The 17,292-nt window shown below is 37.4% G+C and overlaps 1 protein-coding gene across 9 annotated transcripts in view; it reads right to left on the bottom strand.

Moving 5' to 3' along the window:
* Positions 1–17,292, bottom strand: part of RAPGEF2 (Rap guanine nucleotide exchange factor 2) — a 197,634-nt gene that overhangs the window by 38,750 nt on the left and 141,592 nt on the right. For 8 of the 9 annotated variants that reach the window (XM_080377606.1, XM_080377603.1, XM_080377601.1 and 5 more), the window contains 4 exons: positions 12,214–12,345; positions 2,698–2,875; positions 779–915; positions 56–214 (listed from right to left, as the gene is read on the bottom strand). In XM_080377606.1, the coding sequence (XP_080233732.1) occupies positions 56–214; positions 779–915; positions 2,698–2,875; positions 12,214–12,345 (606 nt within the window). The remainder of the gene's footprint in view (positions 1–55; positions 215–778; positions 916–2,697; positions 2,876–12,213; positions 12,346–17,292) is intronic. The other variant, XM_080377607.1, reaches the window with a different exon arrangement.

Genomic DNA, 17,292 nt, shown 5'->3' with positions numbered 1-17,292 from the left:
ATTACGCCTATATGTATGTACATGAGTTTGTATGTATTACAGTCCGACACTCTACCTGGCAGTCATCCACTTTGGTTCTCATCACTCCTTTCATGTATTCCTTTTCCATAGTAGGGGAAACACCAAAACTGTTCCCCATGCAGAGTATCTCTGTTCTTCCATCAGGGTACGTCACCTCCACAGAGCCATTCAAAATGACTGACCAGGAATCCAGCTACAAAGCAAATGTTGCAGGATACATGAAGACTGAATCATTTAACACTGTAGTACCATACTGTATAGACACAACCCTCACAATTTTTCCAAAGGAAAAGTTATTTTTTTTAGCATCTATTAAAAACGTTTATAAGTTGGTTTACCTTAAAAGTACAATTATTTCCGGCTCAAGAAAACTGGGATCTTAAATTTATCTTTAATGTTAAGAGCTTATGTAAGATTGTAAAAAAAATTAAAGGAAACAAAGAAAGAAAGCAAGCTTTAAAATACCACTTAAACACTGACACAAACTCCCCAAATGAGCTCCAACAAGCAGAAAGCCTTTGGTACATTATGAAGAACATTTTCTTACGCTTTTATTGTATAAGAAATGTTGCAGGAATGCTTAAACAAAAGCTTTCAAAGTAATCCAGAACAAAAAGAGGGTTAATTTACCTGCTCAATGTTACTTTTTTATTTAACACTTTTTTTTATTAATTTTTAAGCAACAAAAGGGAAACTTAACCCTATGGAATCTGGGATGTTTGGTGTATTAGGAGAGTCAAAAGCAACTTCTACTGACCTCTTCCCCATCATTTAGTACAATAGTTCCTGCTCTCTCCACAACCGCAAACACCATTACAGCACAGAGCTCTCTCCTCACTGACATTGTCATGTTGGCAAAAGCAGGCAACTGATGCATGAATTCCAGTAGTTGTTCTGAGGGAGAAAAAGCCCACTGAGTCATGCATGTCAAAACAACAAAGCACAGTAAAGACAGTTCTTCAGCAAGATGCCTGAGGCTACTTAAGCTAAAATGCTGCACAATCGTTTCTGTATACTAATAAATCATGTACAGTGGCCTGTTGTAATTACTGGGTATTTCGTAGACACAGACTGGCTGGTCATATCATCAATAGAGGCCCTGCAAAGTAAAAGTCAGCATAATGGAAGAATTGTAATGTAACCCAGAGCTCTGAACACAACCAATGATGTTTGTAATACTCTAGCCAGGGCAATAGCTCCCTTAAGACTATGATAGGACTATATAAAACACAGCAAGACATTAAGAACAGAAATTTCACAAAACTGAGCAAGTTCATTGGCAAAGCTATCCCTTCCTAGGCTACACTTAACAGTAAATTGTACTTGATTATCATCTGACAGATTCATAAAGTACCCCTCAGACAGCCTAGACAGGATTACTGTCTTAAAGGTGACTACTGCTGCTCTGTCTTCTGCATGCACTGGAGTTGCACTTGTACTCAACAGTGGACTTCTCTCATATTTCCCTTTTTTACACTGTTTGTAACTACAGAACTCAATTTGTCTTAGTAGTTTTGCTGAGGGATTACATGGCCTAAATGCTAGACACTTTTCCATTCAGTCTGATCTAAAAAACCTACTGAAAGTAGTCAATAAGATCCCATCTTTTTTCCTAAATTTTTATTTACTCAGAATCACTGAATGATTGAAGTTGGGACCTCTGGAGGTCATCTGGTCAAACCCGTCTGCTCAGGCAGGGCAGTCTACAGACTATGTCCAGATGGCTTCTGAGTGTCTCCAAGGAGGGAGACCTCTCCACCACCTCTGGGCAGGCTGTGCCAGGGCTCGGTGACAGTAAAGAAGTGTTTCCTGGAGGTCAGACAGAGCCTCCTGTGTTTCAGTTTGTGCCCACTGCCTCTGGTTCTCTCACTGGGCACCACTGAGAAGAGCCTAGCTCTGTCGTTTTTACACCCTCCCTCCAGGTATTTGTACACGTCAATGAGATCCCCCTGAGCCTTCTCTTCTCCAGGCTGAACAGTCCCAGCTCTCTCAGACTTTCCTCGTATAAGAGATGCTCCCTTAGTCATATGATAATCAACCTTAATCATCACTTAGTCATACTTTGACAAAAGAAAAAAAATTAAAATTCAGCCAGTGAAACAGATTAGATTAGAAACTGTAAGAATTTGAATTCTAGTTCTGCTTTGCTTTCAGTGTATTAACCTGGATGTTAACATTGCAAATTAGTTTGATTAGAGGCACATTTACATAAAGGTCTTAATGGCTCCAATATTTAATACAAATGTTATCTTTAGTTAAAAACAGGCACAACATCACAACTTACAATTAAAAAATGTAATGTGATAAGCATCCAGTGTTGACATTAACGCTGACTTTGCCAAGGTTCTGTCTGTTTTCTAGTACACAATGATGTAACTTCTTAAACCAGTTCTGATATCAATCAGAAATTGAAGCTTGAGATCAAAAGGGCCAGCAGATAATAGTTTTCACCTACATTACATGTGTTTTCCTCTTCTTCTTTGGCTGTAGCAATTCACTGACTGAGTTTATGGCATTTATGAATCACCTTACAGAACAAACACTAAACCTAACAACTACAAAAGCCAATGAGTAAAATAAAACCTTATGTTCAAAGTTTGAGGTTTGGGGTCTGTTAGTTGTTTTTTTGTGAAGGAGAACAAGTTTGACAGTATTTTACTACACAGCAATACTTACCAATGTCATCATCTGTCCTGTCTATTGGGTCTTTCTCCAAGCAGTCTCTAACAATATCCCTACTCATCAAAGGATCTGATGCCCTTTCAATGTCTTCTTCATCATCATCATCCTCAGAATCCACTGCTGTCTCTGGCAGCCCACTGAGATCCATATCACCCGCCTCACTTTCTGTAGCCTAAATTAATGTATAAACAATTTCAAAAAACCAACAAACAAACATTCAAATGTGTTCTTCACTGCTCAGTTATCTAGTTAAATGTACAGAAATTAATTCTATCACCCAACATCGCTCAGATTCAGTCGATATTTTGGATATTGCTTTTTCCTTTACATATCTTTTTAAAGGAACTAACAGCTAATCAACCCAAACCCACTGTTGATACAGGGCTTTTAAGACTTGTTTCAGTCAGCCACATGTAAACGGGATCCAAGAGACATGATTTAATCAGTAGGTCTTCAGGGAATTGAAGGCAGTTATATTTCAAGGAACAATTTTTTTGGAATATTAGCTGAATGTAATGTTTTTAAATAAACAGTTCATTTCAAACAATTTCTGTTCCCACCCCAACTTTACATTTTCAGACAAATTGGGAATGCAATGTAATTTTAAGTAGACAGTTTTGGGAAATAATTCCAGCCTCAAAACCCTACAGGAATTTTGCTATCTCCCAGTAACCAGGACTATTTTTCTTTTACAGTTCCAGTTGAACACAGTTAAATATGGCTTTCATTTGTTAATAAACTGTATAAGAATTTACAGATGCAGAAAAAATGCAAAGTCACTGTTTAAACACCACAGATAGACTACACATAATATCTGCCAAACTCAACCTCCTAACTCAAATTTTTATTAAAATGAAGGAAAACACAGTCCATATATAGCCTGAGGTCATTAGTATAGCACTAAAGGTACATAGATTTTAATGGTGCGGGTTTAAGACCAAACACTTAATAAATCCCACAAACATTTGTCTGTCATGGCTATTAAAACTGCTTTTTCTCAGAACCTGACTTAATACCACAGCAGCTGCCATGGCTCAGCTATGACAATTTTTAAGGAAATGCAAGCTTCTAATGAGCAGGTTTTAAGCCATGGCTTGAGAAATCAAGTTTCACAGACCTTACAGGGCTGGTTTGTCTCTGAGACTGGAAGCACACAATGCATTCACTCTACTTTAAAACATAGCTGCTAAAGCCTGTTTTATCGATCTCTCTCACACTGGTAGAAAAAAAACAAAAACAAAACAAAAAAAAAAAAAAAAAAAAAAAAAAAAAACAAAACACCACCAAAACACCCAAAACTAGGTCACCCTCCAAACACAGAGAAGGTAAGATAAATTACATCGGTATTTTCACAGAATCACCTTCCTTACTCCTGCCTCACTAGCTGTGGCTGACATCTGTTACTTTAATGCCATTATACACTGTCACCTTACGAACAGTAGCATATGGCTGGAGGCTGAGCAGGGCAGCTAGTGGCATTCTTAAATGCTTCTGTCCTGCAGCATAACACAAGCTTTGTAACAGGGTCTTATTAATATAAAAAGCATTGCAATAGCACCTACACAATATTCAAATTATTCTCACTTTTTAGTGGTTTAGGGTTTTTAAAAGAAAAAATGCTGAGCAATTTTTAAGTAGGATAAAGGAAGATGTTACGGACATACAAACAAATCACAAAAACAATAGCATGATAGCAGTATCGTCATCGCAAATCTTACTGTGTTTAACATGCACGTTCCCTATGATATAATTTAACATAGTTGCTGTAATTACTCTTTTAAAATAGCCTTCATCAAAAGCGACTGGTGGAAAAATTAGTGACGATGAGTCAGTAGATACACAGCTTATGACACCAATCTGTCAGAATCAGAAGTCTCCAATAGTGACAATTCCAGTGACAGTGGGACTAATTCACAGTCAATTTTGCAAACCTTCCCATTACTGACAAGCACCCCTCCTACCTGCTAGGTTAAGCTCTCTCAAAAGCACGTTAGTAAAATTAATGCAGAACTAAATTTAGTCACACAGTACTAACACACATGAGAACATTCCACATAATGTTCAAAATCTGATTATTAAAAGACAAGTTATTTGACTGTCTGAAAACGATAAAACAAAACTGGACAGAAGCTGAAGCTCTATTACCAGGAAAAGTCAATGCTATTAAAAAAAAAATTCTTACACTGAAATGAAATGCAACTTTGTATTCAGAAAATACTTTCAAAATACTACTAAGTCTACAAGCATTTCATGAAGATTATCACTTTTTACAGAGCTTTCTTTTTTTTTGCTTTTTTTACAATTGAGATTACTGTAGAAACCTGAATGATAAAGCAACTACTTCCAACTTGCTAGTTATCAAAAAATACAAACCACTGCAACAAAGCAGCTTAGAATTGAATGCAACAATCCTCAGAGTAGTAGGAAAATGTATATATTTAACTGTGAATACCTTTAAAAATAGAACTTATCTTTTGAGGAAAAAAAACCAACACATTTTTTCAAGCAACTTTCTGAAAACATGATGATCTTATGAAAGATAGCAAAGGAACACAAGTGTGGCCTTTCCACATAGGCAATATGCTTCACACCAGTAAAGATTCAAACTCCTCAATGCCACAAGGACTCCTGTTTATAAATGCAAAAAGTTTTGTTACATTATTAAGAATAATTGGATCTGTCTTCATGGTAAAAGCAAGCACCAATTTATCTACAAAACCATTGCAAATAGCTTCTTTAGCCTTAGTAGCATCAAGTATAACATTAAGTATTCAAGGCCCTCTTGCTGACACATTAAAATTCACAACCCACCTACTTTGTGCACTTTTGTACTCCCTCGTGTGTTACAAAAATCGAGCGTGTCCACACAGGCACCTTTAGTTCTGAACTGACAGCACTGTATTTGTGTAAGACTGAAGGGAAAACCTCGGTTAGCTCCTTTGAGCGTAGGGGCTTCCTTATAAACCCCAGCAGGAGAAAAACCAGAACACAAGCTGAATACATGACAGAATTCCTACCACAATCAGCCACGAGGCTTAGAGATTCTCAGGGCATGTCATCAAGGATAAAATACAAACCAGAAATCAGTGCTTTCATAGGTGCATGTTGTCCTTTGTTTCTTGGGTAATAAGAGAAATCAGCTTCACTTAATCTAAAGAGATCGCATGTAAGAAAAATGTACAAAACAATGTCTCTCCAAAGTCTGAATACCAGCTGCAATAGAAATTTTCTTCACTGTTGGAAAGATGGCATGAGAACTTTGCTGAAGCTTCAAAGGAATCACGTAATAGTGACAGCTTAATATTTTATTTGTCACATCACCAACAAGAAAGTCAGGAGGCTGAGACAGACATTTGCAAGCCGGAGGAGAAGAGTTATTTCACATTTGGTACCTGAAAAGAACCTGCCCCATTTTAAACAGTGTCTATAAAAGCTAATATTGTACCAACAAAAAAAAATAAAATGGTTGCTCCAGCTGCTGAGGATCTCCAAGTCCAAACTCACTTCTAGATTTGAGTGATAACAACTAATTAAAAAAATACCGTGAACTAACTAGGAAAACATGTAAAGTAAAAGAGCCTTGCATAAGTTCTCAGTTAGCCTTTGGCTCATTGATTGATTTGGGGCATGGTTTAAATAATAATAAAAAAAAAAAACCACAAAACAAACAAACAAAAAAACCACCAAAAACCTCAACCCTATGATTTGTTCCCCTTAGGTCCGACTGGGCCCACTGAGGAAATAGAAGGTCCCTTCAAACTGGTATGGGAGGAAACTGATTAAGCCTAGCTTTAGTGGTCTTGCATTTTTGGAGGCATCATGAACACTGACATAAGGGGACAGACTTAAGAAGTCCCATCCCTGGAATTGCTCAAGGCCAGGCTGGATGGGGCTTTGAGCAAGGTGGTCTAGTGCCCATGGCAGGGGGGGTGGAACTAAGTGATCTTTAAGTCCCTCCCACCCCAAACCATTTCATGATAATGAGAGCATTGATGAACTACACAAACAGCAAAAGAAGATAACCTCCTTTACTGCCTTATTTCTTTCTCCAAACAATTTTTGTGTACCTGTTGAGAAAAAGATCAGAGGAGGTCAAGGGGGATACTGGCTCATCCAACAGATCTGTACCTTCACACAACCAAGTAACGCTCCCTCTACTTCATCTCACATATGCCCGCGCACACACACATCCCACCCTTACTATGGGAAAGAAAGTGGGAAGACTTGGAGAACTGCTTAGGAGACTACTGTTCTCTTTTCAACACTGTTCTGGGAAGAAAGCTTCCAGCTAGTCATAACAATAAAAAGAGAAAAAAATAGAAAACCATTAAAATTAACCACATTGACTACTATTTCTTAGTATTTAAACCAGAATATTTTAGCCTAGACTTTTATTTGTATTCCAATTCCTTTCTTTAGGAAACATTAAGAAAAAATAAGAAGCATCATTTTGAACAATAAATTTCCTTTGTGGCTAATGTCACCAGCTAAATCAACAATCCAAAATCAAAATCTCCAAACATGCATGAGAAAAACACTGGGGAGGAAAAAAAAAAAAAAAAAGAAAAGAAAAAAAAAGAAAGAAAGAAAGAAAAGAAGAAACTTGTTGTGCAAACCAGAAATATGTCTGGTGCAGTCCTTAAGTCCAAGAAGCTAACAAACAAAGCAGCCATGCTCAGCACAGAAAAAACACCCCACCTTATTTTTCAGTTGTAATTTAAAGGCCAAAAACTAAACTAAAAAATGAAATTAAGAATGTCTATTAGCAAACACATTCCTTTTTTTTTTTTTTTACTCCCTAATTTTTAAGCTGATACTGATACAAGACACCAAGAACACTGGCACTACACCTCTCATGAAATCACTTGCAAAAGTCTCATTACTTTGAAATATATCAAGGGCACGTTGGATCCAGCTTTGCCACAGAGCTAAATCATGGCTGGGGCTTTGGTTTACATTAGCTGTCACTGTGTAGAAGTTTACAATATCAATAAATGGCTATGAAATTAAATCCATGTAATTATAATATATATTTATTAAATACTTATCATATATATTGCAATTAATTATAATTATTACATGCACACAAGTCGAACATAAATTTAAGGCAGTAAAATTATTTTTTCTCTGCTGACATGAGGGCAAATGGCCATCAATACCTTAAAACTCCTTCAGCCTAAGATTTTTACTGTGCTCTCTCTTCATATTTGTTCTTCCATTATCTACTACAGAATTTACAACACAGCAGCCCACATCTGTCACAGGAGTCAGTCTGAGCAGTTTTCCTCCCTAGAGATGGAAAGATTCAGCAACCCAGACAGCACACACCACAACCAACGTCCGTCCCTACTGCCAGCTCACTGCCACTTTCCCAAAACAGAGCAGCATTTGCTGTGATCCCATATGTACGTGAGAGCAGACAGAACAAGGGCTCTGGGCACTGAACTGCAGAACAGGTCAGCGGACCTGAACTCAACAGGAGTGATGAGGCACAGGACTTGGCCGAAACGGTGGGTGGGGAAGTTCAGCAGGACAGTTACCTGAGCAGTTTCAGATGCCCTTGCATCGCCCTGAGCCCTGCACCGCAGAGGCTGATACACTCAAAGGCAGACTTAATCTTAAGGTATAACCTCTTTCTTTGGCATACAGCAACTTCGGGGCAGGCTGCACACACTCTTGGGTTTGAGAGATAAAAGCCTGGGCTCCCTCAGGAAGACTTTCTGGAAGGTGGCCTTTTCTTCTCAGAGTTACCATCTCAGACTCAGGAGAGAACAAAGTTGACATCTTGAAAATTTCCAAGCAATACAGACATCCTGGGAGGGTCTCGGAAAGGATGTTCCCGGTTTCCTGTACCACCAGGACTATCCGGGCAGGCACCGGAGGGCACGCAGGGCCAGCAGGAAGCCACGGGGCTGAGGACAGGATAAGGCAAAGAAAGGCTGGCAAAGGAAAAAGCTGAGCCAACACAACAACGCCTTTTCAAAACAGGGAGGGGGAATAACACGCATTCACAGGCCTGAATCTCCTTGCTCTCAAACTGGGATCATCATCTGGTAAGATACATGACAGGTATAGGAATCATTTAGGAGCATATAGGAACAGGTATATGCTTCCATCTAGGAAGCATTAACTAAGCATGAGAAGCAAGAGCGAGCAGTCATACATGACAAACAGCAGCAAATGATTTGCTTTGCCAAGTCAAGACAAGACAGAAGCAAAGTATTTTTCTTGGCAAATACAAGCCAGCACACAATCTATTAACATCCAGCATCCCCCCTTCCTCTCCAGTCACACTACAGTTACTCACTTTATGAACAAATAAGTTCATAAAGTTCATTCCTAAAATAAAAGTAACGACATTTAAGGACCTTACTAATTGGCACCTGAAATAGTTTTGAGACTGGGGTGGGGTAAACACAAAGGGTTCTTTATTTTAGTTAGTACCTCTCACCCAAAAGAAGTTCTCTCATGTGCAACATTTGGCAAACAAATTTAGTTACAGCATTAATATTTAAATGGAAATATTCTCAGCTCAATGCTGAAAGCATCTGAAGATTCAGCTTCATGATTTATTTAAAAAAAAAATATCTTAAAAGGCCACGAACGTATTTTCACTGCAAACAGCTGCTCTTGAGGCTATGGAACTAAAACTTACTAAGATGCAAAACATGACATATCATTACCTCAGATTTCAACAGTAAAGATCTAACTAACAGTATAATTCAAAAAGAAACCCAAAACCCAAAAAAACCCCAAACACTTATTTTATTTATCAACTGCAAGATAGCAATCTTTCTAAATAATTGCTTTCTACTTAGCCATAATGAACAAAGTCCACCTGACTGAACAGAAAAATGCCATTACATACAGAACATAAGAATCAAAGGAACAACGATACTGAGCTTTGTGTAAGACCTATTAAATTTGAAGTAAAAAAAAAAAAAAAACAACAACCAACCATGCAGATGACTTGGTTATGGTTTACTGTTTTTGAATAAACACTTGGGAGAGAACTAAAAAGCAAACAACAGAGAGAATGACTGATCCAATATCTTTGCTTCAGAAAGTATTTGTTTGTTTAATCCTTGACTTGACCCTAGAGAATTCAAATTACAGCGATTTTATTTTGTTGTGGGGGTTTTTTTGGCAGTACTTTAACTTAACATTGCTATAGTACATTCCTTTACGACTGAAACTGAGGTCAGAAATTTATGGTTTACCACAATATGAGAAATCATTAAGTCAAACAATACTTGGTACCATTAAGTTAAATCCAAGAATTTAAGAAGCTTATCAGTTTCCACATCTGAACTTATCCATTCATTTTCTTAACGTTTCTTCAAGTATGTGTATTAACAAAAACCATAGGGTTACTTTCCACAATACATGCTCAAATTTCTCAATGTTGATACAAACATGGGCTATTTGAACAATTACTTTGCCATTGTACTACTACACAGTTCTCAAAACATCTCTGCCAAGACATCTTTAAATGAGGTATTGTAGACAAATTGAAGAAACCAGGTAATTTTTTTTTAAAGATCACCAAGAACGGATTTTATTTTTTAAATTTAAAAGACTATTTTAAAAGCAAACGTTCTCCATGTAAGTACTTCAGAAAACCATTAACCAAACACCAACCGTTCTGTTGATTCTGCTACTGCAAACAAAACTTATCATAGGAGTCTCACACCAGGTTGGTGACTACCTAAAAAAGTATTTCTCTAAAGTTTCAGTATAGTTGTGGGTTGTTTGGGTTTTTTTAATTTCCCAGAAAATCAGTGATCCTTTACACAGTTATGAAAGCTTTGCTGAAAATCTTTCCAAAAATTTGTTTCCGACTTATCTAGAGGGTAACTGTATGACTATACCTACATGCCACCTACAACTGTGTCTCTAAAGGTACTTGTTATTTTAACGCTAAAGTGAAAGCTTTTGGAATTAAAAGTATGAAAATCTATAGAAGACTTGAAGAACAAAGCTGATTTTACATCTTTTTCACCCTCGCAGTATAAACCTAAATCCTGTCTCAAAGTAATCCTTGTTTCAGAAGAAATTCTGACAAACATGCTTGACTGACATGCTATGCCGAAGTGTTCAGTTACTTTGACATTTTTCACAAAAATAAACCTTTGCATTATTAGAATTACTATCTAAATTGAACTGGGACCCTTTTATAACCTATCTTCTCCCACAGAAAAGCCCACAGGCTTATTCACCTGAAGCAGATTACATGCTACAACTATGCTTACACCTGAACTTCTCTTTGTATGGACGATGCTTTTCCCATTGTTTAAATGGCTACATTTGCATTTTCCGAAGCATCCCAAACAAAGAGTATTCCTCTTCTAGTAAACAGAACCTTATGGAGAAGTAGTATTGGTGTCATAATTTTTTTTATGATCGTTTTGATAGAGTAATATTTTAATCGGATTTGATTCCTTTTCTTTTCCCCCTCCCCCCAAAATAACAAATTGCTATACTTTCCTATCAGGACAAAACCTCTCCTCTGACACTGCAAGAACTGTAAACATCAAGTGAAGGATGTGGACTTCCTCATTTTATTTTATTTCAGACTTCTTTCCAATTTATATTTAGAGGAAGCATGCATACCCCCAAGTGCTCTAGGGACCCTCTGGCTCAGTTTCACAGTAAGTCTCTCCAAATTCAAGCTGCTCTAAACAAAGAGCACAGAGCTTCATGACAAGAAGCTCCCTCAGAAGTGTAACAACTGAAAAGAGTGTCACCAGTTCAACCTCCCCATCTTTCCCAGGACAGTCAGTACAGAAAGCACTACAAAGAGGCTGGCACCAGGTCTCTACAAGGTGGGGAAACTGGAATATGCCCTCAAGTCAGGCCAGCACAGGCTGCTCACTGTGCATTTTTTTCTCCCTGCCACTGAATATATTCTAGATTTTGAAGCCAACACATTTAAGAACTGTAAAATGCAGCATCAAGAAAAAATTCCCTCACATTACAAGGTCCTAAATCTATAGTTTAGAATTCTGCTCTGTAAACATCACAGCTGCTGTTATATGTATGGCAAATCAGACAGAAAGACATGGTGCAGTGCTGGAGCTGGGAGCAGAACTCTGTTACCTCCTAGGTCCCACCACAGACATCTGCCGGAGAGGCCATACTGGCTCCTGTGCTGAAGTACAGGAAGATTTTCTCCCACAAAAATCACAAAGTACAAACAAAATTAATGAAGCGTAAACCTGAAATGTTGCTAAACACTACATCTCCAAATTGTTGACTCGGATCCTGACAAGCTACGGCAACACACATCAGGCCACTGTGCTGTTTACTTACAGTTTTCAAACATCAGATCTAGTATATGGCAGGTAAACACCTGAAATTCTTACAATTCAAACAAAAAACGAGTTTATTGAAATCTGTAGTGTGCTTCTTTAGACAAAAACTAATAATAGTCAACAGCACGGGCATTCAGCTATTAACATCAAAACTGTTGGCAATTGCACCTCCCATCAGCATCCATTCCAGTCTTACCTGGTAGATATCAGAAAGGCTGCTGCTTCCTGAATCACTAGTGATGCTACATCCTGAGTGACTAGATGAAACGTGGGTCACCTGTGGGTGGAGACTGTCAGTAAGGTGCAGCTTTGTGAAATCTGCAGGAAGCTATAGGTGGAGCAGAAAAAGCATCATTACAATTTGAGGTAGATATGCAGCAAAATGAATTCAAATCATTTATGTCACACTTTACTCTCTGCCAGTACCAAGTGTATTAAGAAAACCATTGGGGTTTGAGAATGCAGCATAAGTGTTTTGAGTTTTCCAGGTTTTTAGGTTTTTAATTCATGCAGAGGTCAGCAAAATATCACCAAATTGCTGCAAATGTAAGACATTTTTAAAAAACATATATCTGAGGACAAACACCAATGAAGCATAACCCTTATGCTAAAACTCTTCAGTACCTTGCTATGGGGTTTCAATAGCATTGAAGCACATACGAATATTGTGCTAGTATCAATGGCTTCCCACACAAAGTGGGGGTTAACAGTGAGTAAAGTCACCTAGTTTTAAAAAAAACAAACAAAAAAAAAAAAAAAAAAAAAAAAAACAAAAAACCAACCAAACAAAAAAACCCACCAAAAACAAACCCAAAAAACCAAACACACTGCTCTGGATTTGGCTAACTTTTGCTTCTGAAGTTGACAAAATACATTAGAGACAAGTAAAATCCAAGCCACTGAGCTATCTACTACACTTTGAACCAAATAATATGATGGCAAAAAGGAAATGTGGGAAGACTGATACAACTGCAGAGCTACAATCCTGAAATAAGTTTGCACACATGCCGTGCTGAAGAATGAATCAAGACAGTATATTCGATCATTTAAGAATGATCTACCAAGCTTTGTGATATATCTTTTTACTATTGCTTTATGCATACAGCTCCCATGAAAATCTTTTAAGAACCATAAACATTGCCAGACTTCAGAAAGTGAACTTCCATAAAAGAAAATATTTGCTGTCTGAAGAAATATTTAAATGTTATTTCAGGGGAAAATTACTCTTCTCCCCAAGATGCCTGCATCCCACTGCTAGTTAATAAAAGTATGCTAATGTATCAATTTTCATATGTAACAAATGTTTCAATAATTTAAAAAAAAACCACAACTAGGCTCATTTTTTTTTGTTTGTTTCAACTCAGGCAAGGTAGATACTCTCTACAGAGGTGTGTTTGCTCCAGTAATGTCATACATAGTGTGTCCATCCACGTCAGTTATGAATGCTACCTTGGCACTACTACTGTTCTCCCTGGATGAAAATGAAAATAAGGGCTCATTCAGCATTGAGATATATACGTCGATCAGTATTAAAGATTATGAAAAAAGTCAGCTGCAAGTCACAAGAGGCTGTGCTTGAGAAAATTATTAGCTCTATACAGCTAAAGGTACCGGATGATTTTACTGCTGTTTGCCCAGTTTAAATCTGCTTATGGAACATGCCCTGAAAGAACCTTGGCTTTGGGATTTGTGGTGAAAGCACAGGCAACTGGAAACCTTAGTTTTATTTAGACTGACCATTATTTCCCATTCTAATACACTTCAAAAGGATTTCTTCCTTATTACAGCATGACAGCATCAGTGACAGCAAACATGGCTACACGTTAAACAATTCTTTCGTATCATTTTATCTGAACGAGGGGACAAAACTAGGAAACAGACAATAATATCCTAAAAAGCTTCAGCAAGCACAGAGCTAGAGCTGACCTTCATACACCAATCAACAAAGACAGGGCAATTAACAAAAGCAGTACTTTAATATACACAGCTATGTATGCTGCCTCCAGAAAAATCTAGTTATGCTCACCACTGTTGATGATATACCAGGAAAGAATACAGCATTAAGGAGTGCATTAGTTACAGTATCTGTTATCTCTGTTACTTCTCTTTTCAATCTCTATGCTTGAATTATCACAAAACTTAACAGTGTACGCTGATATTCAGGCCACTATATCCATTTCTTATCATTATTCTACAAATAAGTATACATTCCACAGGTAGAATGTATAGTAAATGAATGACCACAGCTTTTGTAATGTGTCAATGACTATTCCTAAAATTACAATCTCTTAGCATTAAAGTAGTCCAGGTTGATTTCAAAGTAGAAATCCAACATATTAAGATATGTACATTTAATGATAACTTACAAAGATAGAGTATTTTGAGTTTTACATTTTATACAGTAATAGCTATTTCAATCCCAAATAAATATTAACTCCATAGGGAGCTACGTGTCACAGTCTTGCACCCAACCAAATGTGTTAAATTTTTCAGTGCCCTGCAAGTATCTCCATGTCATTAACAACTGCATTTATTTTTTTATCAATGCAATATCATTAATAACCTTACATAAAAGCCAATCCAGTTCATATGTTAAAAAACTAAATCAAGCTACGTTTAATAGAAAGACTGCACTTAGTGTTTTAAATGAACAGCAAGGATTTATGTTTTGTTACTACAAAGGCAATAAGAAGAGGCAGGAGATTTCACAACAACTGATGAAATACGTTGCATACAAAAAACAAGCCTTCTGAATTCTTTTTGGCTACAATCAGCTGAAAGTTTGGTGATTACCAGTTTCAGAATAACTCCTCAAGCCAAAGCCACGCTGCATGAGCTGGACTTCCCAAGTGGTGACAGCAGAAGATCAAAAGCAGGCATTTTACTTAGGGCAACCTAAGTAGTCACTTTGATCCTAATCAAACAGGACTATTTACAAGCAGAAAGCACATGCTCACAGCTTTGCAGAATACTACGTCTCTGTGCTACATGCCTGACAGCAGCATCCACTTCAACTGCCCTACCCCCAAATAAGTTAAGGTGAGAAGTTATGGGAAAAAAAATAAATACAAAAATTAAATAAGCTGAAACATTTAAATTGTGAGCTCGATGAAAAGTGTGTGTGAGAAATACATGCATTTCTACCTTAGTCACATGCTGTTATTTAAAATATTTAACGTACAGAGTTGTACACAACGGGGAAAAAAATAAAGCACCAATGACAATGAAGAACAACAGTGGTTAAGTCTTCTACATAAGGGCGGTGGCTGTCCCTGGCGGGGCCGGTGCCCCCCAGCCGCCCTGTCGCTGCCCCCCTGGGCTGGGCAGGGGCAGACCCACAACCCAGGGCCCGCGGGGCAGGGCCGGGCAGGGAGATCCCTCCGCCAGGGCCTCAGGGGCAGCGCGGGCCGCTGGGGGCTCCCGCGGAGGTACTGCCCATCCATCGCAGCCGCGTAAGGAGAACTCCAGTCAGAAATTAACGCCACCTGCCTTCCACCCCTCCCTTTCATGGGGCTTAACTTTACTCATGAGTAAAGCCCTTGCAATGCGCACAGGCCAGATCTAGCACACGCTTCATCCTCCGGCCCATGCTGCAGTATGAGAAAGCCAAAGGACACAGCCTTTGCCTCAGTAACGTCACCCATCACAGGCCAAAGACACCACAAACAGCATCAGAACTGGAGTAATTTTTATCTTGTTTTCCATTTACATTAAATGATGGCTAGTTTTAAGGAGCCTTTCAAAGTAATAAGGATCAAAAGCAACTTGCATATTTTATCTTATTTTATATTTATATGTTTTATATCTAATATATTTATATTTTATCTTATTTTTTGGCAACAACACTAAGCTACAGCTTTGTTGAAGCCAACAACTACAATATTTCTTAGGCTTTATTACTGAACACTTAAGAGTCACAGCATAAGAAAGACCTAACGGACAGAGTGAAAATATAGCAGGGTAATTTAGAAAAATAATGCAGAATTTGTTCTTAAGAAAATATAGTTTCAAAATACATTATACATAAACTACATTAAATAATTAATAGTCATTAAAAAGGTCAGATAACTGTCCTGATAACCTATTTTCAGGACAAACTTCATAAGTGAGAAACAGTAAGGCTGCATATGCATAGATCTAATGAAGTATAAATAGGGGGACAAAAGTTTTTAATACAAAACATGAACCAATTACATAAGTAACTCCAAAGACCTAATCCTAATTTGATAGATATCAAACCAGTATTTTATAATTATACATGTAGCTCTTAATAAGTGAGCATACATGGGTACATACACACATTTAAAGAGTTTACACACATGGATAGAAACCAGAGGAAAAACAGCCTATCTGGGATCTCCAAATTTTTACTTCTTGAAAATCCTAAAAAAATAAAAAAGAAAACGTAAACAATTATGTGAAACTATCTTAAGGATAAAGACATATCTCCATTTTGAACTGCACAATACCTTAAACCCTATCACATCTTCCTATCTCAAAAGCAACATTTTATTACTTCCACCCTCAAAATGAGTCACCGCTTTATGCATGCAAAGCTAACAATTACTTTGCTCTGAGTATGTTCCTCCTATTTTAAGAACATCATGATTTTCTCTGACCCTACAGCATGCCTTTCTGTATAACAAAAGGCAACCTCTATTGCAACTTCTACTCAAGAAATCATTGGGCTTATTCTACTAATACAGTATTCTAAAATATATTTTCAGAATATTTACTGGACAAGAAATTAAAATCTTCAGATACAGCATAAACAGTTATGAAAACAGCAAAAAAAATGAGTGAAATTATACCAAAAAAGCACCCCTTTAGTTCACTTAAGTAGTATTGTTCTGTAGTTTTTTGGTTGTGAGGGTTTCTTTGGTTTGTTTTATAAATGCAATTATATGTGAAAACAAGTATAAATGCAACATTGGGACAGACAGAAGAATGTAATTTTAAAATACAAGAAGAATTTTGGTTGCAGAGCTCCAATATACCACTCATTTTAAAGCAAACATATCAGTAAGCATTTTATAAACAAGGTCTTCTACTGAAGGCCAGTCAGCACTTTATGAAAGATTTATAAAGCCTGCAAAGTGACTTAAGTACATCTGCACAAAGATGGAATTAAAGAGGGCAAAAAGTGTGACATTCTGTTTTGCAGATCCCAGTGAACAATCCTATAGGTAATTCAGTGCCCCTGAGACAGACCAAGCAAGTACAGTAGACATAAGAAAATGTGAAATATCACCTTTATAGCCTTTATTTCCACCTT

This window comes from Falco punctatus (genome assembly GCF_963210335.1).
Source record: "Falco punctatus genome assembly, chromosome: 1".
In the NCBI taxonomy this organism is placed as follows: Eukaryota; Metazoa; Chordata; class Aves; order Falconiformes; family Falconidae; genus Falco; species Falco punctatus.
This window is presented reverse-complemented; position numbering and strand designations above follow the sequence as displayed.